The 24631-nt window shown below is 41.1% G+C and overlaps 1 protein-coding gene across 4 annotated transcripts in view; it reads right to left on the bottom strand.

Annotated features, from left to right (window-relative positions):
- LOC111155526 (neuropilin 1) overlaps nucleotides 1-24631 on the bottom strand; it is a 137367-nt gene that overhangs the window by 33892 nt on the left and 78844 nt on the right. For all 4 annotated transcript variants that reach the window (XM_022515691.1, XM_022515693.1, XM_022515690.1 and 1 more), the window contains exons 7-8: nucleotides 7581-7736; nucleotides 3819-3963 (exon numbers count right to left, since the gene is read on the bottom strand). In XM_022515691.1, coding sequence (XP_022371399.1) covers nucleotides 3819-3963; nucleotides 7581-7736 — 301 coding nt within the window. The remainder of the gene's footprint in view (nucleotides 1-3818; nucleotides 3964-7580; nucleotides 7737-24631) is intronic.

The following is a 24631-nucleotide window of genomic DNA, read 5'->3' on the forward strand; positions in this document are numbered from 1 at the left end:
ATTTGACTCACTTTTAGCAATGATTAGGAGAAAAATTATATTAACCGTTCAAAGTCTGAATGAGATGCTATTCTTCCATAGTTGGCTATTCTATTCTTCCATAGTTGGCTGGCTCAGATGTGCCTGGCTACATGTCAAATCCTTTGGAAGTTGTGTTGCCACATTTAACAAACAAACAATCAAAAATAACAAAAGAAGAAGCAGGATGGCAAACCAAATTAGAATTTAAAATAATGAGTGATTTTTAGTGCAAGTATGTCCCAAATACTGCATGGGATATACTTGTACTAAAAAATGACTCGTCACTTATCTACATCAAATTTAACTGGACATTCTGTACTTTACTTGGCAACCCTATGGGGGCATTGTGTGGGATTACAAGCAATTCCAGATGGAAGGGAGAGATGAGTTCTGTGGTGGGGAATTAAGGTAGTTCTTTTTATTGATATTATTTTATAGTAAAATCTCTGTATTCAGTTTTAACAGGAACAGTGAGATATACTGGTAAATCAATACTCAGTTTCCAAGGAGGAGAAGGAGATTGGTGCATTTGATGGGTGAAACTGAATGAGCATAGTTTAATCTTCCCATGATGACTCAGGGTATTGTGGTGCCTGAGGTCATCCTTGCAAACTTTGGCTAACAGAGGAACACACGGATATGTGCAGAAATGCCAGTTAAGAGACTTCCGGTTAGTAAACACAAGTTAACAGAATTGCAGTATGTTCTGATACTTCAAGTCATACCTCTCCAAGGTTATTTTCCTCAATATCCATATTTGCCCAAACGATGAAGTTGCTTTGTCAAAATAATGAAAATGCTCCTTTGTCAATCACCTATAAAGCAGAATGGTTTGCCCCAATCTTTTTTTCTTTATATCTTTCTGGGGTGACACCTACTGTATACTCTGAATTTTTTTTTGATTATTATATTTTTTAAAAAAGAATTTCTGAATATAAAAGTTAGGTGAAAACTTGAGGGCTCCAGAAACTTTGGAAGTCAAGTGATGTATTCATGAGGTAACTTTTAATTCAATAGTTTTTGTTTGTTTTAATCCAGTTTGGGTTAGGATTTGACAAGCCAAGAGGAGACGGTGATATTTTGAAATTCAGTAATTTGTTTGTAGAGAGAACTGCAAGTCATCCAGGAATTAATTAGTTAATTAATTAATTAATAATTAATTAATAAAAAATAAATGCATTGAGCACTTGTTATGGTCCAGGCATACATGACACAATAGAAAATAAGGGAAGCGTGGCCCCTGCTTTACGGGTCTTCTGGTCCAGCAAGGATGCTGAAGCCTTGTTTCTCTCGCATCAGTCTCCACTCTGAGGGGACTGTGGCCTCTGAGAGACGAAAACTGTCTGTTTCTGGCAACCGAGAAGAAAACACTGATATCACTGTCTCCTCAGAGACTCTGCTTGCTGAGACCTGTTCTAGGCCCTGTTCATGGAACACCATGCCTTCTCTCATTTATGGGGTACCATTTAGTGAGCACTTACTCTAAGCCAAGTGTGTTATATTCTTTCAGTTTAGTCTTCATTACAGCTGAATTAAAGTCCGTTTTACCGACCAGGAGATGGAGGTCAGAGAGAGGAAATGTCTTGCCCATGGTCACACATTCACCGAGTGGGCAGTCCGGAGTGAGGCCCGGGTAGATGTCTGCACACTTTCTGTCCACGTGACTGTCATTATAACGGGCTGCCTTCTCCAGAACCCATCCCTTATTTAGAGACTATATCTACTGTACTAGCCAGGAGTATCTAAAATATGTCAGGGGTCATGATGAAGAGATTAGCACTCTGAGCCTAAAACAGTATCTTTTGGGGGAAACAAAAAGCTCCTTAAATAATTGCAAAATAAAATATGTCCGAAAATAAGAATATGCTGTTGTAGACACCGATGTTTAAATAAATAGGTCATTTAACTAGTCCTTTAACATGTAACATGAAGTCATGTGATATTTTTATTTCAAAAATCCAGTAAGTTATTCACCTTCTTTACACGTGAAGACTCACATACCTAGAATGAACTCTCATGGAAATCCTTGTGAAAATGGAAAAGAGCAGTTCAAGTTTAAGTGAATGTTTTATTTAACTAAAAGGAGAACCTCGGGAGTCTGAGTTCGGATCAATACGTTTGGAGTCACCAAGTTACTTCTTCTCCTTCTTCCTTTTTTTTTTTTTTTTTTTTTTTTTTTGGTATAGTGACATAAGGTTAGAAATGAGACGGAAATTTCCAACCTGACCTCAAATGACCTTGTTCCTATGAATTTATGGGTAGTTTCTCAAATTTGTAATGATCTGAAAATTACCTAGAACTTTCCCTCACCTAACTGCTGATCAAAAATAAAGCCAAGATTAAATCTAACTTTTCAATGTTCCTTCTTTCTCCAAACCTCTCCGACTAATTCCTGCCTCCACGGCCTTGAATTTTCTAAGTCTGCGATCTTAAAACAAATAATTCTGTCTCTGGGATGGAAATAAATACGATTTTGGTAAGAAATCAGATGTTAGTTTTTCCTTTCCAAAATGGATTCTCCTATAAACTAGTATAGTTTTTTTCTCCTTAGTTTTTTCCCATTGTGCTTTTCTCCAAATGGCTTGTAATTTCATTGAAAACTGCCCAGGTGGGTGTTCCCCCCAGCATCAAAAATTTGTTTTCCTTCTCTAGACATAACTATGGCAAAGAGGATAAAAATAGAAGCAACAGTGTTGGCATTCATGGAAGTAGAAAGTAAATACCCTAACGTAATATTAAAAGATAGTTCAGAGATTTTTTAAAACTTATTCACCTTTAATGACTTTTTGATGAATCAGTTACTGATTCTGTTTAACTTTTAATCTTATTTTGAAGGTTACATTGTATTGTCTTTTTTTTTTTTAAATGATACTTTGCAATGTATTTACTTCAATGGAAGGGAATTCTGGTGTGACTGCTATTCACTCCAGAATACAGCAGGGTCGCACAGGAAGGTCGGTGGACAAGTCATAAGTGCACTGATTGCCACAGCAATACAAGGAGAATAATAGTCGTGATGGTTCTTTTATTCTCAGCTCTGCCCTGCCTGGCCTACCTTTTCAGTCACTTAATGCCTCCAGACTGAGTCTTCTTCACCTCTCTGAGAATCCCTCTACTTACATCAGTTGAACAGAAACTTTTAAAGTCCTATTCATGTCAGAGGAAACAAAAAAAACTAGAGACCTTGACAGATCGATTTCTAACAATAGTATATGTGTTTCACAAACAATGGCTAGATACCCAGACCCAGAGTTTTCAGAGGAGTTAGTAGGAAAAGGAGGTAAACCCCTCCTTGATCTTGGCTGACACAGCCTCCGGTAGCCTTCAAAAATAGAAAGATAAAGTGACAGAGAGCAGCATGTCATGTAATAATTTTTCATTGTAGATCTACTGAGCACTTGTCTGTGGGCTGTGCACCCAGAACATGGGGACAGAAGCTCAGTGCTTGTCTTCATGGAGTTTGCCGTCCAGTGGCAAACACCTGCGACATGCCAGGCTGTGCTGAATGCTTTAGATCCACGTGCTAATCCATTATCCCAACAACCCTGCACGGGTCTGCTGTCATGACTGTTTCCTAGGTGAGATAACAAAGGCTTTGAAAGACAGTCAGTTCCCTCACCAAATAAGCCAGCGAGGGGCACAAACACATCTGTCATGGGTAAAGTCAGATCTGTCTAAATCTGGAGGACATACTCTTAACCACCAAATAAACATGACCCCATTTGTGTGAGATAACTCTGCCTATATTTAAAAGTTTCCATAAGTCAAAACGAGGCTATCTTCCAGCTGGACCTTACCTGTGATCTTACAGCCATAAACTTCAAACCTCATCGATATGCCAGTTTCCCAAGTCGCAGGTCTGATTCGGACAAATCGAGTTATTAGTGGTTTAGGGAAAACTCCAAACACAACGTCTGTGGGGTTGGTGTTTCCCTGAAAGATCTAGACAGAAAAAGAAAAAAAGCCCTTTAACAACAGACTCTTTAGATTTAAGACAAATACAAAAATACGTTTTCACAGATGCCTATAAAATTATTTACAACTTCAGCACTGGCTATCACGGTTGAGGCGGCATTAAAAACTTGTCCTGTTATTTTTTCAAATGATAGCCACCAGAAAAAATCACGTGTAATACAGAATGTTGCCCTAATCATCTATTCAATTCTCTGAGAGCCTAGAACCTCCAAAAGCACTATTCAAAGGTAACACTTAAAAAATTTTTTTTTTTATTTATTTGACATACAGAGAGACAGTGGGAGAGGGAACACAAGCTGGGGGAGTGGGAGAGGGAGAAGCAGGCTTCCCACCGAGCAGGGATCCTGATGTGGGGCTTGATCTCAGGGCCCTGAGCTAAAGGCAGACACTTAACAACTGAACAACCCAGGCACCCCTCAAAGGTCAAATTTGTTAAAGGCTACATGCTATCATCCAAAAAAGTTGGAGATTATTAACTCTATCATACGGACCTACAGAATACTCTAGACATTTCACGGGAACTCACACCACTTTACTTTCCCAGGAACCCCTGGAAGGAGTACTTTTGGAGTTCAGTATAGGGTCCTGCTTTTGGAAAATTCTAGGTTATGTTCACAGCTTGGGCAAGTAGCTTCCCCCCTTTTAACTCCACTTCTTCTTTTTTTTTTTTTTAAAGATTTTATTTATTTATTTGACAGATAGAGATCACAAGTAGGCAGAGAGGCAGGCAGAGAGAGAGAGAGGAGGAGGCAGGTTCCCCGCCGAGCAGAGAGCCCGATGTGGGGCTCGATCCCAGGACACCGGGACCATGACCTGAGCCGAAGGCAGAGGCTTTAACCCACTGAGCCACCCAGGCGCCCCTTAACTCCATTTCTTGATGGAAAATCTTATCCCTAATGTTAAGTAATAATTTCCATCTTTTTTCAAATCACATTTTAGTGGTCAAAATCAAAGCCGAATTATACGATACACAACTGGAAATCAGCTTTTCTAGGACCCCTGCCTCTAGTTTTAAACATGAGTCATTTTATTCTAGGAAAGGATGAAGCAGGTAACTGCAAATGTAGTAGTAAGTGCCAGTCATGAACAAGTTCCCCACGGGCCACGCTGCCCAGGCATGGTGCCACAGCCCCATTCTCCAGCAAGATCTCTGAGGAGCAGAGACTGTCTGTCTTGTCGGGACACTCTGGCACTAGACTTCTCTCTGGAGGAGCTGAAAACCTCCACTTCTCTGGCATTTACTTCAGCTCTGTGCTGGGGAGAGCCCACAGAAAAGTAAAAGCTACTAGTGTTCTGCTTATCACACAGCCACGCCATATTCCTGTCAGGATGTGTCCCTTGGATGTCACTGGGTCCCTTCAGAGGCTCCTCCCCACCTTTCCAGGTAAGTTCTCAGAGGAGGACTGCAGTTTCCCAGGGCTTGTTCTTAACCCTGGGAGAAAAGACTTCTAAAAATTGGGATGATGTGTTTGCTTCATTTAGCTTAAGTGGCCTGCATGAAGGAAGGTGGTCAAATGCTTTAGGAAGTTGGCTGTTAGCCTGATCTCTCTCCAGAGATGGTTTAATATCATAATTTATCCTGGCCTGTGATGGCCTTTAGATTTCTGTCCTACTTCAGCAAATCTCTCTGGGAAACAATCTGTATGGGAGCATTTTTGTGTGACAAAGAATAATGGGTAGTTGCCGGAGGGAGTAGAGTCCCCAGCCGTAATGCTTGAAGGGTCAACAAGTCCTCTTCAGGGAGAGACTGGCAGTCAGTTAAGAGGGCTGCCTGCTCCAGCGTAAGCTGTGGGGGTGAACTCTGGCTCACACTGAGGGAACTTTATGTTTGCTGAAAACCATGTAAGTGCAGACATTCCATTTAACATAAAGAGGATGACTGGAGTTGTTGGTTGAAGGCTGGTCTTGACGAGCTACGGCCAACTCTCCCTGAAGAAGGCCGGGAAGACGTGGAGTCCAGGAGGGCCTCCACAGATTAGGGAAAGGAGGGTGGGCAACAACAAGGAGACTCCAGGCAGAGGATCGGATTGCATTAACTTCAATGAATGTGCTCAGAAGGACGCCACACCCTTATCTTTGCTGAATCCTTCTTTAACCCCTCTGCCTCCCACTTTGGAAGACCTTCTGCATACCAGGATGCTCTGGATTGTGGGCCTCGCTCTGTGCATTGTCAGACACCTCCTCAGACCTTGTGCGTGCTCCCCGACACGTCCCCGTCATGGTGTCTGGGCCATGTAGACAACTGATGGCCAACAGCTGACGAGGACATGTTGGAGAAACAGCCCTCATGTTTTAGAGAAATGGCCTGGAGGCCTGAGGTCAGTTCTCCTTACTCTCTCTGGATTCTTTTGTTTGTTGGTATGTCCTTGGCATTAGTGTTTTGTTTGTTTGTTTGTTTGTTTGTTTGAAACTAAGGCATGTCTTCCAAAAGATATTTCAAGAGTAAGTCATGAAACTTAGGGTCAAAATTTACTTGCTAAAGCTTCAAAAGCATTGGCTGTGAGGGTTTCTCGTCCCCAGATGGAGGATTGGCTCCGTGTCCTCCAGGGCTAGACAGTGGCCTTGAACTTGCCGTCCATAGAAGTTTCCTCCCACAGGGCAGCTGTCTATATATCTGCTTTCATCCTCTCTGCCCTCAATAAGAGTTGGGGCTTTGCAGCTAATCAAAGGGAATTATCTTCACACTCAGGAGGCTTTTCTTAGTTCCAGACCCAGGAGGAAAAAACCAGGCCACGTATGCTCAAAAGAGAGACAAAGACACATTAATTGGCCTCTTCCCAAACTCAGAATTTCAAGTTACCTGGATCTTTGCTACCATCCTTATCAATGCCATGCATTTTACTTGGCTTCAGGGAAAGCTTTTAATTTGAGGGAGACAGCGAGTAAGAGTTCTCAGAAATCTTTCGATTAGTCAATCAGAGCAAGGGGAACTTCAAATAAATAGGCAGACTGAGAAGAATATGTCAGTTCCAAATGAGTTAGGGCAGGGCACCCGGGCGAGGCCTGCTGGTGTGGCTTCTTTGGTTAAGGGCAGTGAGGAGGTAGCGTCTTGTCGTTTGCATGATCTGAGAGAACACTGTGAACTGCTTTCCTTCGATTCATTCTCACAAAAGCAGCCAAACACACTTGTAAATTAGTTTGTGAGCCCACAGAGGGTAGGTGAAAAGGAGTTTTCTAAAACCAGCCCATTACTGAGAGAAAGAAAGGAGTCTATGAAAGAGAAGGAAGAAACACAGGGAAACCAAACCAAACAATGCACCTAAGGCTGTAAGAGGACAGTGCTTGTCCCATGCACCGTCCATATCCCATGAGAGGTTTAAAGTGATTCTTGAGTCTGACACTTAATTTGGCTGGTATTGACTTTTCTTGGAAACATCTGTATAATTTCCTCTTGGCTTCTGGATCTGGGAACATGAGACCCCCTTGGTCAGATATAAACCTCTAATTGCACTTTTCATTTTAAATCAATCCAAAACTAAACCAGGCCAGACAGAAAGCTCCCAAACAAACAAGCAAAAATTGATCATCCATTTCAAAGACTCAGTTGGTGGTGGGGGCAGGAAGGGAACGGCAGTCACACTTACAACAGGTTTACTTCCTTCTTTTATGGTGATCCAGTCTTCCCCGTTGGAGCTAATGTCTACTCTGTAAGTCTTGACGTAATATTTCTTCTTGGTTTCCTTTGAAATGGCTCCCTGTGTCCCAACAGCTGTGACAAAGCGCAGAAGACCCAAGTCTACCTGCAAAACAATACAAGCATGGTCAGTCCCTCACCCTGCACCACCATAACTGGAAACGTCTTTTCCTGTGGGTTCCACAGTGTAGTTTTCATCCACCTGAGAGCAATAAGCCCTAATTCCACCTGGCATCAATAACCCCTAACTTCCCCATTCCATTCCTTCTAAAGGAAGGCATAGGTATGGGGCGCCTAGGTGGCTCATTCAGTTAAGCATTGGTCTTTGGCTCAGGTCATGATCCCAGGGTGTGGGATCCAGCCCCATGTCAGGTTCTTTGCTCAGCAGGGAGCCTGCTTCTTCCTCTGCCTTTGCTCGTGCTCTCTCTCTCTCAAATAATAAATACAATCTTTTACAAAATAAAAATACTTTTCAAAGAACACAGTAATACATGTCATTTTACAATTAGAAAATCAAGACAAGATTAATTTGCACATTGGACTTTGGCGAGGCTTGGACTAGAGCTCAGGTCTAATGGGCTCCCATTACACTCGGAAGTGTCTGCCCTCTCACAAACCAATTGCAGACAGATACTATACAACTCTGAAACCACCGTGAGTGTTGTGGTTTGGAAAGTGGGCCAGAGATGTATAATCTGGAATGGAGGGGAGACAAGGAAGATAGAGTAAGGATTTTTGTTTCATCTTTAAATCTCTTCCTTCCCCCCTGTCTTCCCACGGCCTTTCTTGCAGTTCAGCTCCAGAGGCAGGTGGATCCCAAGGCATCATCTGGGAAGGACTGATGCCTCCGTGTGACAATGTCTGGGGCTGGTGAGCTCTGACTGTAAGTTTCCAAGGGAGAAGTTCCTCAACACCAGAGCCTGGTTTTTGTCTCTCACTAGTCTGTCTCATACCCCTGAAGGTTGGGCTGCTTGGAGGGCATCGCAACAGTGACGACAGAGCGTGACCAAAGCCTCAAGGTCCATGATTTCCTGCCAGAGGTGTGCAGTGGCTTGGGTTGCTCCTGTGACCCTGTGACATGAGTGGGCAGGACAAAGATCTAAGCATCGGGCACTCAGGAGTCTTGGTTTGGTTCTGCCACTGGCTAGCTGTGAGGCCCTGGGCAAGTCACTTCGTCTTTAGGGTTCCAGTCTTCATTTGTTAAATAAAGGAGTTGGACAAGATAACCCAGAAGGCCCCTTTCATCTCTGACTTCCAATGATTCCATGTTTCCAGTAAAGTAAAATACAGTTGACCCTTGAACAATGTGGGGAGTTAGGAGTGCCAACCTGCCCCGTAGTCGAAACTCAGCGCATAACTTCTGACTCCCCCAAAACTCAACTACTTATAGTCTACTGTTGACCAGAAACCTCACAGATAACATAAATGATGGATCAAGACACATTTTATATACATATTATATTCTATATTCTTACAATAAAGTGAGCTACAGAAGAAAAAAATGTTATTAAGGCAATCATAAGGACAGCCACTTACAGTATCATACTATAAAAAAATCCACTTATTAGTGTACCCTCACAGCTCAAACCCAGGTTGTTCAAGGGTCAACTATAGTTTTGTTTTTTTTTTCTTTCTTATTCTTTTCTTATTTCCATCATTAGTAACCAAGAATAATCTTTAAACAAAAATCACTACTAGTTTCTATACGTTCAAAATATATTTAATTTCTTCTTAAGGATATATTTGATTTTTTTTTGCTTAAAATTGTTTCCCTCTAGGTAGGAGAAGAGTAAATGAAACAAGATGGGATTGGGAGGGAGACAAACCATAAGTGACTCTTAATCTCACAAAACAAACTGAAGGTTGATGGGGGGAGGGGGGTTGGGGGGGGGTATGGACATTGGGGAGGGTATGTGCTATGGTGAGTGTTGTGAAATGTGTAAACCTGGCGATCCACAGACCTGTACCCCTGGGGATAAAAATATATTATATGTTTATAAAAAATAAAATTAAAAAAAAATTGTTTCCCTCTATTTATTATACCTTCTGCCTATTTTATTTGTGTATAATGCAGATACTTTAAAGAAATGATACCCAAGCATACGGCAAATACTTTATAAAGGACACAGAAAGTAACTGCACATTACAACTACTCAACATTAACAAGATGTTTCAACAGCACTTTCATTATTAAGAGGTAAGAAAATGTCATTTTCCAAAGAGAACAGTAACAAAAGCCAAAAAAACAAAAATAAAAACCCCCAAACATACCCCCTACCCACCTCCAGCACTTCTGAAGCCTGTTTTCCACTTACTGCCTGACAACCCAATTTTCAGAAAACAAAATTCCAATTAACCCTCCGGTCCTATAGGCCATGAACACCTAAAGAATTTCCATTTTATGTACAGTCAGCCTCATGAAGAATGACTATTGTCTTTCATGAATTGCTTTTTCCTGAAGGCTCTTGGAGTAGTTAGATCAACATGTTGCCAATTCACTTCAAAAACTGAACAAAAAGTTACATCCAGGAAAAACAGCTATATCACTAGCCCATAAAAGCCAACTTGAAGTTACACAATTCAACAATAGGAGATTTCATCTGTAAAGGAAGGGAGCACCATTCAACGTAAAACTGTCCTTATTTCATTTACTTGATTTTAAAGATACAAAGTTTAGGCTCGGGCTTTTGCCAGATTTAAGAGGAAAAAAGAGGAAGGCTTGAATAGAAATTAAGAGTTTAGGATAATAATGGTAGGTGCTTTAATCTTAATTTAACGAATAAATATTTACCCCACACATTTTTACCAAGCACCTCTACTCATTAACTGAAACTTGATTTTTTTTCACATGTGAGCCGTAAGACTTTGTATGAATTTGTACACAAATTTCAAAAAAGGGAGGCAGTCCACGTTTCCTGGATTTGGCAAATAAAAATAGAGTCTGTTCCATTAAATTTGAATTTCAGAGGAACAACACCTATGTTTTATACATGTATGTCCCGTGCAATCTTGGGGCATACTAAGAGCTGGTCATTCGTTTACTTGAAACTCAAACTTAACTGGATGTTCTCCATGTTATCTGGGAACCCTAAATGTAACTCTACTTCAGACAAATAATCAGGGGATTTTAAGTTGCTGCAAAAACTCTCTTGATTTCCTAACGCTGCAGTCTGAAAGTTAATGGGCACTCTGGACTTGGTTGCACTCCACAATTTCAGCTGTTTTCAAATGCTCTCAGAACACTTAGTGCTTTACTGACTATCCATTGAGTCATGCCCAATGCCATATCCACTTTCAAGCTGAAGGGCCCTTAAAATCTTGACGTCCAAGGGAGCATGAAGCAGAGCTATTTAAATAAACTCTTCCTGTCAAACTTACAAATGGCTCTTCAGTTTGGAAATGATTAAATCCCCAAGAGTGCATATTCAGCTCAGGCTGATTTGAAATAACTCTAGAACTTCATCCCCAGGCTGTCCCTTCTGCTATATTTTAAATTTTGTTTTTAGGGTAAAATTTGGTTACCAGGTAGGAAAGTAGTTAATTGGTTGTCAACTAGTAAAATCCTAGGCATTAGAAACAATGGACTTTAAAGGAGGGAGTAACTGACAAGAATTAACCAGGTATCCAACACGGGAGATGTCCAGCATCCCAGGTAGAAAGGCCCCAAAACATATGCATGAATCCCTTGTAAAAAAAGAAAACAATATTTTCCTTTCTCAATAGCAATGAAATGCATTGGCAACCTCCCCTTGTAATTGCATAAAATTTCCTGCTGTGCTTTAAAACTCTGCAGATTCTCTTATTTATCCCACCCTGGGATACTTGAAATTTCATTTCATTTTTCTTCCTCACATTACTGCCACTGGGTTTAGCAAGGATGAATGACAACCTCCCAAATGATTAGGGCTGGGGCCTGAACTTTTGCAATTAAAACCGGATGGTACCCAGAACTCTAACAAGACACAGCCTCCCTAGCACCGTGGGAGCTCTCCCCGGCAGTACCAGCGAAGTTCTTTCAAGTCTTTTCTCCCTAGGTATCTTCGAGGAATGCCCTCACGGCGTTCGGCTTTGGCAGAGATGCATTGCCATCAGCCTCAGAAGCCCTGCCGCTCACACTTCCCGCGTCGTGTCAGGAGACCCAGAAGGCCTTACTGCCTAAAGCCTTGGTGTTTACACTCCTCTCACCAGTGAAGTCGGCTCTGCTAATCATGACATTGGCCTCCATTGACCTTCTGAGTCCCACCTGCTCTCCAACTGCACCTTCCAGCCACATTAAATTATTTGTTACTCCTCACACAAGATAAGCCCTTCTGTTTCCCTGCCTTGCCACATGAAGTTCTCTTGACCTAAAATAACCTTTTCCTCTTTTCTGACTACAAATCACTTTTCCCTCTTCCTGGTCTGGTAGGCAGAACGCGAAGTCCCTTCTTCCCCCTGGGGATGCTTGGTGCATGGCTTGCATCTCTACCGCTGAACTTATCATGCTGTGTTTTTGTTCTACTTCCATCCAGAATTTTGTGATTTCTTCTAGGCAGTGTCTGTTTTTTGATAGAAAAAAGTAATAGCTACCTAGTGAAAATGTATAAGAGGCAGAAAAGATTAAAGAAGAAAATAGAATCTCCGTAAGACCAACATTCAGAAATAGTCACCGATAAGAGCGTTCCAGAATATTCTTTTCCATGCAAAATACAGTGGATGCTGTATGTATGTTTTTTCATTATCAAAATGAGGTTGTATTACCTCTAGGTTTGAGAACTTGCTTTTTGCTTAGTTGGATGGCTAGATTTTTATATCCAAAGTATTTTCCAATGGCTTCGGATTATATTCCACAGCCAGGCTTTTGCATAATCTGTTTGATTGGTCCACTACCCGTGAACATTTTTATTCTACTTAATTGACATTCACTCAGTGGACACTTCATACCTCTTCTCCTCTAAGTTCTATAGTAAGTGGTGAGGACAAAAAAACAGTATGGGTGTGAGAAACACACAAACACACACACACACACACACACACACACACATGATGACTGAATGGGGCACTGCTCGGAGGAAGGAGTCAACGTTTTATGCAGACACGTGGAAGTCGGGGCACTGCAGACATTTTGCAGTGGACTCTGATGTCTAAGACAGGTGTTGGAGAATACACAGTAGAAGTTGGCAAATGGCACAAAAGGCAAAGAATGTTCTGGTGAGAAGAAGGAGCAGGAAGTACAGAGGGAAGCAGGAGGACATGAATGAAAGAAATAAATGGACCCTAAACAACTTATTGTGTCTCCCTCACCACTGTAGCCCTTATTTGTCAAGAAGTGTATTGCTCTTCGTTTTTATTTATTTATTTATTTTTTATGAAGTGTATTGCTCTTTTAAGAGTATTCTCTGGTCATTTTCAAGCCAACATAATTAGTTTTCATGAAGACTATTCAAAATCAGCCACTGGCCATCCTCTTGGTGGGTTAGCTTTTTGAATTATGATGAGCTCTCACCAACCTCACATCATAATAGACAAGATTGGCGACCCAAGACAGGCAGCTGGAAAGACAAAGCTACAACCCAGAACGGTTTTTACATAATGCCACCCCTCTGTGTTTTGGAGGGTTCATCATCCTGAACAATACTTCCTTTCTTTCCATAAAAACTCAGACACACAATAACCATAATTAAGTAACCTGCTTTCCCTAAATCCAATCAGCTCTGTTCCAATCACTATCTTCTCATTTTGAAAGAATATCATTATTTCACAGCTGCTTTATTTTTAATTGGAAGATGGATGTGATTTCACATCTGAGTTTGATGCACTTCTGTTTAACATTAAGGGTGATGGTGAGGGGGTGTGAGGATGGGAGGCGGGGGATGTACGGAGCCGTGCATCAATGCACTTGCTAAAATTGTCAAATGCTTCACTCTGTGTGTGTGACGAACATAAACATCTGGTACTTATCTGGTCGAATGTAGACTATTTTATAGAAGTCTAGCGCACTCCTTTTGAACTCTCACGGCCACTCTCTAAGTTAGCTTATGTAGCCCCATCAGCAGAAGTGTCCCAATACTACATCCTGTTTCCAATGCAAATATAAAATTCTAACACTGTTGCTAGAATGTCTACCCATGTCTCACTTTCACTGTGCTCCACCCCCAAGGAGACAATATCGCTAGACTGCAGATACAGAAGAGGAAAGCCCAACTTTCATCTTGGGTTTGGGGAGAGGCACACTCGTAGAAGAAAACAGAGGTCCTCACCTGCTTCTGGGGGGCCGGGGATGGGGTCCTAGCCGCTCCTGTGGGGGTGAGGGCCCCTCCCATGGCATGGACCTTGACCACGATCCCAACTCGCTCTTTGTTGGAAGATGTCTATGTGTATAATCCACATGCTCTTTACGGCCATGGCATTGTCTTAGTAATGACAGGAAACACATTCCCCAGATAAAGAGAAGCCAGGAGAGGCACACTTTCTACTGGGCATCATTTGAGGACAAAGCGCACGTTTCAGCATTGCATAGTTAATCATGTAACAAACCTCTGCGAACTGCTGGTTAAACACCAGCATGCAGCTTCCGAGCCATGAAATGAATATCGTGGCTTTCTGTAATAATACATAACCAGCTATTGGTAATGTCATAATGTGGAAAGCCTCATTTCTAAAATGAAAATCTGTCTTGCTCAATAAAATACTTCCCATTGAGCTAGCATTGGGCAGGGAGCGTTTACCAGCTCTTAACATTCCCAAAGCAGGTCAAGACAAGAGCCTGAAAAAATACAGGACAAAGGACTGAAGTCTGATTAAAAACAGGAAAATATTTTGAAGCGGGGGGAGCATGTTGGATTTTTTTTTTAGAGCATCTCTGATGACTCAAAGAGCTGTTTAATTCATCACTAGACACTCTAAGCTAAAGAAAATATTTTTAAGCAATTGTCTCATTTCCTTAGATAACACACATGTTTTCTGATAGAGCCTGAGCATTTGAACATCAGTGCTGTTCTAGGATCTGTGGGCTTAATTCAAGCATCTGATCCTTGCGTTCCTTAACCTCTTGGACTTTGTATAGTTACCAACTGGAATATAATCACTTTATAGCCAGTGACATAGTTCTCTATCTCTTTATGTATTTTTTCACTATTACTGTATCACATAAAAAAATACTGATGGCTAAAGTTACTATATTAATACTATATTAATAGAAAAATCATAGGGCAATCCCTCTGTGTCAGGCATTTTACTAAGGGCTAAATTTACAATCATTACCTCTTTCAGTTCTCACAACAGTCACACATGGAAGGTTTTATGGACAAAGCAACTGAGGAACAAAGAGATGTGTGGACCCTGCCCAGAGTCACATAACTCACCAGTGACTGAGCTGGGACTCACCCAGATCAGATCCATGGCCCATGTACAAACACTACACCCAGGCTGTTGCCCCATTCCTGTTGCAAAATGTAGTGATTATCGAAAGAAAGAGATTGCTTCCTCAATAATAAAAAAATCTGATTCTTCTTCTTAAAAAATACAAATTTGTATAATTACAGAGAATTTGAAACCCTTTATGATGACCTTGACCATGGGTTTAACATTTACACTGACTACCAGAAAGCAAACCATTGCAAATGATTCAGTTACGCTGTTGAAAAACAAGATCGTAGAGATGGATCATTGTTAGCAAACGATAATGAATGAGGAAACGTTTTTAAAATGCTGGTAAAGAGTAAAAATATCCAAGTATGAGAAAAGTGTAATGCAGGAAGTTCCTTGCCAATTTTCTTTTCTGGTCTTAATTGCCTGAATTAATCTCTCTCCCCCTCTCTTTTTCATTGCTAAATTAAAGGAAAGCCTTTCCTTGGGTGGAAACAAACTACTGGTTGTAACAAAACTCTGGTAGTAAAACAATACTAGGTGAATGAAAGATGAATTCTATCTGAAGCTATGAGCCAGCCACTTAGAATAACATTAGATAAGGCTGTCACAGCACAAATGCGGTGGAAAGCATGTTTCCTAGACTTTCCACTGTCCTTATAGCACAAGAACAAGGAAAGGGGCAAGAAAAACTAAGCCCCAAATAAGGGCTGACCTTGGTCTTTTTTGGCTGATAAAGACAGATAATGTTTACGTGGGCTCCTCTGTGTCTGAATTCATTGCACATTCTTTCGATCTCATGTTTTGTTTTGTTTTGTTTTGTTTTTTTGCATAAATCAGAAGCAACTAATTAAAAAGAAATATTTAATTCTGATACGTTCTTTGAACTGGAGATCTGGTTCTGTTTAAATAGTAAAATCTGCTATAGTTGTTAAAATTGGCAAGTGGCACAGACAAAAAAAGAAACAAAAGGGACTCCGTGCAGCAGGTTAATACTTTTGTATTTCAACTACAGACATTTCCAAAATCCAGCTACTCAAATCACTCCAGTATAGAAACCATAAAGATCAAATGTTCTAGAATAGAGGGACCACTGCTGGTCTACATTTCCACAGTGTGATGGAGGCAGCATCAGGCTTTGAAGACCTTTGGTTTGGAACTGGGATGCCCACCCCAAAAATGCTCAACTTTAGTTTATGAAACATATTTAAGACATGTACGGGCAAAAAGTCTTCACATACCCTCTGCGAAACCTGAGTTTTTTTTTTTCTTCCATATTTTCTTGGACAGATATAATTGTGTACAGAAAAATCAGACAGATATTCCATTTAATTCCTTTCTTACATGAGAAACCTGTAAAATCTGGACATCAGGACGCAATCTATTCTGATAAAAAAGAAGGAGAAAGTGAAATGTGTTAGGGTTTCTCTAGACTCTGGGATACAAATAAACATCTAAGACCAGTTGAAACTCTCCAGTAGAGATGAAGAGAAAGGCTGGTTAAACCCCCATGCCTAGATCTTGAGAAAATATATTAATCTTCTTAAGACATACACATGCCTGTGAATTCCTTTCTTCTTTAAAATGAAGAAGCTTCATTGCTTCAATACCATGTCACCTTGCACACGGGTACCTCTGAAACCTTCAGTAGCTCAGTCACAAAGACGACACATACAAAAAAACCCCTTTTCTAACTAAGATTTTCAGGGACTCTTGCTGGGCAGTAAAGGACTCAGGGACTTAGTACTTCCAATTAACATTTTTTGAATGCATGTTTGTAAGTTACATTAAATTTAAAACCTGAGCCTAATCCTTTGATGTGGGAAGAGGACAAGTATTCAGAACAGACCAAATGCAATTTCTAGAAACTCTGTTAAGAATTCAACTTAAAAATGTTACAGTAAAAATCGTTTAATTGGGATTTCTTAAGAGAGAAAAGGAAGTATGCTACAGGTTAGAAATAATTGTAACCAGTTCAAATATGTATAAACACTGTGTAGGTCTCCTAGTGACAAGCCTCATGGGAGAGTTGTGCTCTTGCTAGATGGGTTCACAGCAAAGATGCAGTCAGTGTCTACTACATGGAGGGCACGCGCTGGCGTGGTGCTCTCCCGCCATAACTCTCGGTTCCTCCTGTTAATTGCTTATGTATAAGACCTACAAAAACTCGGAAAGTATTCTCCTAGTAGAAGACTTCCAGAAGACTGGACCTGAAGTCTTCTACTAGGAGGTTGCATGCGGGAGGTCGGCACGAGCAAGCTGGCAGGTCCAGTGGAACTGATCTATCTGACCGCAGGGATGTAACACTAGCTATGCTGTAAGATCGAGCAGATTGTGTAGACAGATCTCTGGCTCCTGATATCTGTCTCTGCCCAAACCAAAAAGGTACAGTATGGAAGGATGGATAACGGATGGTCTGGATTACAACCATTTTACAATTTAGCACAATTTATTATCTCTGTGCATAATTTCAGTAGGACTATACTATGGAGAGAAACATCGATTATTGCTCTTCTTACTAAAACATCTGGGGGCAAACTACAAGCTAACGAAGGGAGCAGGGGGCATGCTCACATGTGTCTTACACAATCACCGTGCTGCACATGACATGGGTACCTGAACTCCAAGTGTGAAATTAAACCGAAGGATGCTGAGTATCCAGATAGAAACATCTAGTCCATTAAACTCAACACACATTTATTGTTTTCCAGGTTCTGGAAGCAAGTAGGCCTATGTGGAAATAATGATAATACAAGACAAAGTAAAAAGTGCCACCATGCTGACCAAGGAGGCATTATGGGATCCCAAAGAAGAAAGATTCCCTGAAGAAAGGGAAAAATGGGCTTTAAGGAAAAGAGGTCAATTGAGTCATTCACACCCAATCTTGTAAGATAGGGTGAGACTTTGGCTGGGGAAGGGGCCAAGACTGATGAGCTCAAGGCAGAATCAGCTGAAAAAATATCACACCCAGATGCCTGTGTTTCGAAATATCTGATTTGATGAATATTTTCCTTCTATCTAGTATCTCCTGGCAGAGCTGCTTTTAGAGGGCAAGTTTCAGGGTCCAACCTGCCCCCTCCTCCCAGCACACATCACCTTTTGCGTGGGCCTTCATGTGGTCCACAGGTCCAGGCCAGGAAGGGCCTGGCTGGTGACAGAAAGACAAGGAAAGCCTACTCGTAATGGAGCTTTCTGCTCATGAGTGTGTACGGCATTGCTGGGGTAAATGTGTTGCAGTGAACACTTTTCCTGCTTCTGGGACTCCCAGCATTCCTGGGGACACACCTCAGCCTCACTCGGCATGAGTCAGGGACTTTTCTCTGGGGCCCTAATGGCACACGCCACGGTCCGGTCTTGCCCTATCTTCATTTCTACATTTAAAAGAAAACATCTCAGCAAAGTGGCAAAAAAATTGTTAGGTTTACTTCAGGGATTCACACTGCTGTTGAAATCATGCCGTTCACACCTCAAACATTTAAGGAGCAGGCAATGAGTTCAGACCACAAGCGTATAATGGTGAGTATTTTTGTTTCTGTGGAGGGAAGCTGGTGACCAGCAATTACTCATTTATCACACAAATAAGTGCTGGATACTTAGGTGAAAGAGAGGGAAGGTTCCCAGATTCCTGCCCTTTACCCAGTGAGGGAAAAAGTCAAGTAGACAATTAATCTCCATACAGAGCGGGTAGACTGCATTAAAAATGCTCGATACATTCTAGACTACAGGGAAAAAAATTGGGGGGGATGCAGACAGCATGTGGGGGCATAAAGCACAGACCCCAGAAATACTTCAGCGGCTTTGACATTAAAAAGTGACCTGGACAATGTTACGTGAGTTAATTAACCACCCCAAGCCTTAGTCTTCTCCTCTTGCCAACAAAAATGCCAAGGCTCACTCCATTTAGTGGGCAACCCACAGTTATTATGAGGATCATTATGAAGCATTTGTACACACATTAACCATAAGAATGTGACCCCAATATTTTTTTTTCTCTTAGTCACTTGGGTAATTGTGTGTGTGTATGTGTGTGGTTTTGCCTATGATACCCAGATTGTAACTCTTTTGAAGGACGGACAGAATCTTTCATTTCAAATGCACCTGGCCCTTATCTACAGTGTCTCATCCTTAGCAGATGCTCAAATATTCTGTTGAATTTAAATTCAACGCCGTGTCAGTCCAGCCTTGCCGGCAAGGCCTGAAACTCCTTTCTTCCAAACGAAAGCCAACTGCCTGTTGCTAAAGTCGAAGTTAGTGTCTGAGCAACTAACTTGTACACGTAAGCTAGGAAGGTGATTATTTCCATCTTGGTGTTTATAACTGCAAATAGTACAACTACTCATACACTTCCCAGTCCTTTGAAAAGTCCACTACGTGACGCTGAAGTCGGCTGAGTAATGAGTTTCATTGGCTCGGCTCATGCTGTGTGAAGGATTCCTTTTTACTTATTTCTCAAATGACCTCTCAGTAGCTTAGTATGTGTCCTTCCTCCCAGAAGTCACCCCAGACTTAACAGGACAGCAGAGAACAGCAGGACTTGAAAATTTTTTTCACAGTATCAGTCATGCTGCCAACCTCATGCAAACTTTTTGCTTTGGAGCTAAGTTATGTGTAAGCGTGATGTGCACAGGATGTTTATACATTGGGTGTTTATGTATCTGGTGTCTTAGACTTTTCTTATACCCTTCCTGTGTTTTTAAAAAAGGAATGACATCAAAATTTCACTACATTAATTATATTTCTCTACGGTTTTACCTAATTAACGTGTGGTCTTTATAAGATGTTGCAATTATAGGACACCTGGATGGCTCAATTGGTTAAGCGACTGCCTCTGGCTCAGGTCATGATCCTGGAGTCCTGGAATCGAGTCCTGTATCCGGCTCCCTTCTCAGTGGAGAGTCTGCTTCTCCCTCTGACTCTCTCCCCTCTCATGCTCTCTCTTTCACTCTCATTCTTTCTCTCTCTCAAATAAACAAAATCTTAAAAAAAAAAAAGATGTTGCAATTATAGCTGTGTGTGGCTAGGAAATGAATGCAGATTTCGGGCTTTTTGCGATCTTTGTGTTTCCATCTTAGGGTCTCTGAGAAGCTGCCTCACAAGCAAGCCTCATGGGAGAGATTCTGGAGCTGGGGCCTCCCCCAGGTGAGGTGGCATAATTTTTCTAGGAGCAGTGACTTCAGTTATGGACACATACATCTGTCCAATCTATCAGCAGTTCAAAGAGACTTTAAATCTAAAAGACCCAGAAAATATTAAACGTCCTGCACAGGTCAAGTATACTTCTGTTTCAGAAGCTGTGGTTCCATGTTATTCATGAAGTTTCATCTGCACTAGTGAGGAGATCCCTAAATGCCTCCGGATAAACACACATTTGTACTCAAACAGCATCTGTCTATTCTAACACGAGCACATGACTTGTTTATTATTAGTTTTCCAGTAAGTCAAGCCTTTAATTTTTCTCCCTCCTCCTAAAAGCTTGGTTTCAAAAACAAACACAAGGATGAATTTCTGGAAACTAAAGACTTGCAGATGGGGGCAATGGTCTAAATCATAGCCTCTTGGCCTGGAAACCCTGACGGCGTCCTTTTACACCGATTTTCCATGTATTTCTTCAGGGATCTAGGTGGGCCTGTCACGTTAATGAGAATTTCATGTGCCGATGGAGAATCTGCAAGTGCAGGTGTCCAAGAAAACTCCTCTCTTTGGCATTAACAATCCTGCGAGGAGCTGATGGGATTATTGAGATTGAAGTCGGTCATCCGCCTAAGGTTATAAGGAATGCTGCCCCTGAGACAAGAAAGGAGACAAAGAACAGGCTGTCTAGGTACAGCTGGCTGTCCGAAAATGCGTGTAAACACTCAGTCTCGGAAGGGATGCCAGTCATTCCTGAGAGCGGATGAAATGAACTTCACGATTTACTCTTTGGTCAACTGTGTTTTCCCTGTTCAAGCTGGCCATTCAGCCAGGAAGTGTATACTGATTTTTTTTTTTTTTTTTTGAAGATCATTTAGGAAAAGCCTTGAAATAATGCATTAAAAAATTTTTTTTTACTCTTTAAGAGAATTGTTTGCAATTACAATTCACAACTGATGTTCTGCAGGACTGACCAGCTCTGTGTTGGAGGTGGGAAATGAAAACAAGGAAAGGGGAAATGTTATGTAATGATTAGGGATTCCCAGGGTCCTCTTGGAAGAAAGGGGCAAAGCACAGCATCATTCTGTGCTCTAAAGATGTGCTGCTTTGCGATCCAAATGTGGTGTGAAAAAAAAAATCTATATTAATTTCATGCATTTCAGCCTGGGTCCCACAATGGGAAAAATGCATCTGTGCGACTACTTTCAAGCCACAGGAGAATGAGCACAGATGTTACACTCAGCATATCGTGTTATTCATCCCCCAGCATCGCCTAAAGTCCTTAACACAATGGAAGCTGTGACTTGCATGTATCCACTGGAACCATTCTTAACACGTGGTTGGGTACACCTATTTCAGCCACATCCTCGGAGGTGACAAGAGGTGAAATGTTTTCTTGGTGAACATGGGCACACTGTTTTGTGCGTGTTTGTGTGTGCGTGTGCATGTGTGTGTGTGTGGTATGTGGAAGGGGTGCCTCTTGACAGAAAAACAGGGAGCTGAGGCACATATTTGGAAATGTGAAGAAAGCATTCCCCTCATATAACCTTGCAGGTTTTCAGGACAGTAAGAATCCTATCCCATTGTTACTATACTTTTGTTTATTTTTTTAATATTTTATTTTATTTTATGTATTTATTTGAGAGAGAGAGAGAGATCACGAGCAGGGAGGAAGCGTAGAGAGAGAAGCAGACCCCATTGAGCAGGGAGCCCAATGCGGGACTCGATCCCAGGACCCTGGGATCATGACCCAAGCCAAAGGCAGATGCCCAACCGACTGAGCCACCCAGACATCCTGTTACTATACTTCTAGATGCAAGTTAAGGATAAGAACATATCGCTTTGCATGGTTTAATAAAATTGCCAGTATTTAAAAAGAAATGGAATGAGCTGGTATGTAATCTGTTCGAATTACTTTCCACAAAAGATTTTAATTCAGATGAATTGTATATGACACAGAAGGATATTATAAACCTACACACTTCAAAGAAAGGTAAGTAGATAAACATGCTCATGTAAATTCTTCTTGAAAGCAGCCATGTTCTTAGACTAAGGGGGCTGGATTATTGTATTATAGAAGTTGATAATCACAGTTGAATTTTAGCAGATAAAGAAACCTCAAATTACCTATTCCTGCCTCCTTCTTTTTGTCTAACTGCCCAGAGAACACAGGAATGTGTAGATGGAGATCATATAAGATGCCTTCCATATTTGTCGCAATAAACGAGATTCATTTATTTCCTCGTGGCTGTTGGAGAGTAAGTATCATGTTAAATGCACAAATGTATTGACTGGTTTTTCTTTACACGGAAATCGAATTGTTAAATAAATGAATTCGCCATCTTGGCACCAGAGCTTTCTGAATAAATAAGAACATCCTTATAAATGAATGCAATATTTGGAAACGTATGTCCAAACTACAGAAATAGTGTGATATGTATGTGATAGAATGCTGCTGACTGAGAGCAGTCTGGGTTTTTAAAAGGATATAAAGAATTAGGCCAGGAAAATCCTGCATGCTCTATCTTCATTTTTTAAGATTGGGAACTTAAGAAAATATTTTCCCTTCTCCACATGAGCTTGGTGTACCTCCTAAAATATCAAAAATATTTTCTTCAGTATTTCACGTTTCATGATGTTCTTGCTTCTTTCTATTATCATGAGTACTTCCCACTGCAAATTTTACGTTTCATTTCCAGATTCTCAAACGGAAGGCTCTGCCTGATTTCTTGTACCTACGGCCATAAGGTTGGGTGTCTACACGGGTCCCGGTCTTTCTCACTTCGGAAATGGATCCAGCAGCATCAGCTTTAGCCCAGAGTAAATACATTAAGTCTGAGAGGCATAAGACGACTGTACTGTCCTTTATCCTATAGCTTCATCCAGGATCCCAGGGCCGCTTTTCTTTTATTCACTTTTTTGGGCTACTATGACCTATCACAGCCTTAGAATTGCATGTGGTATTCAGTCTCCTTAAGGAAAGAAAGACTGGGTATCGGCAGGACTTGAAGGTGTGAACAGTCTATCATGGCCGGTGAGCCTACACCTTACCGAGAGCTCTTCAAAGACTGGAGAGACATGAAAGAACTCTCTGGGCTTCATCTTATACCCCCAGTGGTCTCTGCATCCCTGCAAGCTGGTACCAAAGAACTGAGGAAAACAGGCCCCACGAGTGGACTTTCTGTGTGAAATCTTCAGAGAAGCTTCATGGCGAGGCCATCCTAAACAATTACTTGATCTAAGGAGAGTAAATCTTTTTAATCAAAAGTAAATTTTTGCTTTGTGCTGCCTCCCACGATCATCAGTAGTATTTAAAATGAATTCCCGTTATGCTTCCTATATTTATGCTCTCATTTAGGCAAGGCCAGGGCACCAGCTGATAAAGTACATTTAGTTTTAATACAATCACAGAATCTTAAATGCTTGAAAAGACATCAGAAGCTGTCTGGTCCAATCACCCATCCCCTGAAGAATTTTATCTCTAGCCCTTCTCAGGCCTGCTGAAAGAATAAAGGGGCTTATCTATTTTTCACCTAAAATCGAGAAAATGTAGTTAGAAATCTGAAGCATTAGAATTGTAAGAAAATAAATCTTTGGTAAAATTAACACTTCATCCTTCTGAAGAAAGGCAAATAGAAAAGTGTCATAAATGGCCTTTTTAACCCCTTATGGCAAAGAGAGTTAAAAAAAAAAACAACAAAAAACCCAAAACAGAAATTGGAGGGGGAGACGAAACATGAGAGACTATGGACTCTGAAAAACAATCTGAGGGTTTTGGAGGGGTAGGGGGTGGGAGGTTGGGTGAGCCTGGTGGTGGGTATTATGGAGGGCACGTATTGCATGGAACACTGGGTGCAGTACATAAACAATGAATTCTGGAACACTGAAAAGAAATTTAAAAAATAAATAAAAACTGAACAAAATTAAAAAAAATAAAAACCCTAAAACAAACAAACAAAAAACCCCCACAAAAACAACCAAAACAAACCCTCACATCACTTGCCAAGTATGTATATGATTATTCTGAGTCGTAACATGTGCGATTAATCTCAAATGCTTATTCTGTTCAATAGCTGGAAATATAAAAGCATAATGCATTTTATTACTGTTGGGATGTAGAGAGCATTTTTTATTTAATCTACTTTCCTCTTTATCTGAACATAGAATTGAATGACATTTGAAAGCTGGGGGCAGAGTGGGAATGGAGAAAGGAAAAAAGTATGGGTTTCTGTCCCTATTGCTGGTCAACATCCCAAATTGTCATTTTGATGTGGATCAAAATTGCCATTTTGATGTGGAGCTTTCAAATGGTGCATTAAATGAGAACTTCATGAGGGCATGGGAGACCCATCCCCATCTCGGCTTTGGAATTTCCAGGCTGTACCTTTTCACCTTTGCGGGAGGTTGCTTCAAACATGCCGGACAAGTTTTAAACTGTGGGTTGTGCCAGTTCTGAAGAACATGCATTTTTCGCTCTGGGGCTTTCAAATTACGATATGAAAGTTATTTAAAGCTTAGGAGTTC

This window comes from Enhydra lutris, unplaced genomic scaffold, assembly GCF_002288905.1.
Source record: "Enhydra lutris kenyoni isolate GAN:26980312 unplaced genomic scaffold, ASM228890v2 scaffoldscaffold42, whole genome shotgun sequence".
In the NCBI taxonomy this organism is placed as follows: domain Eukaryota; kingdom Metazoa; phylum Chordata; class Mammalia; order Carnivora; family Mustelidae; genus Enhydra; species Enhydra lutris.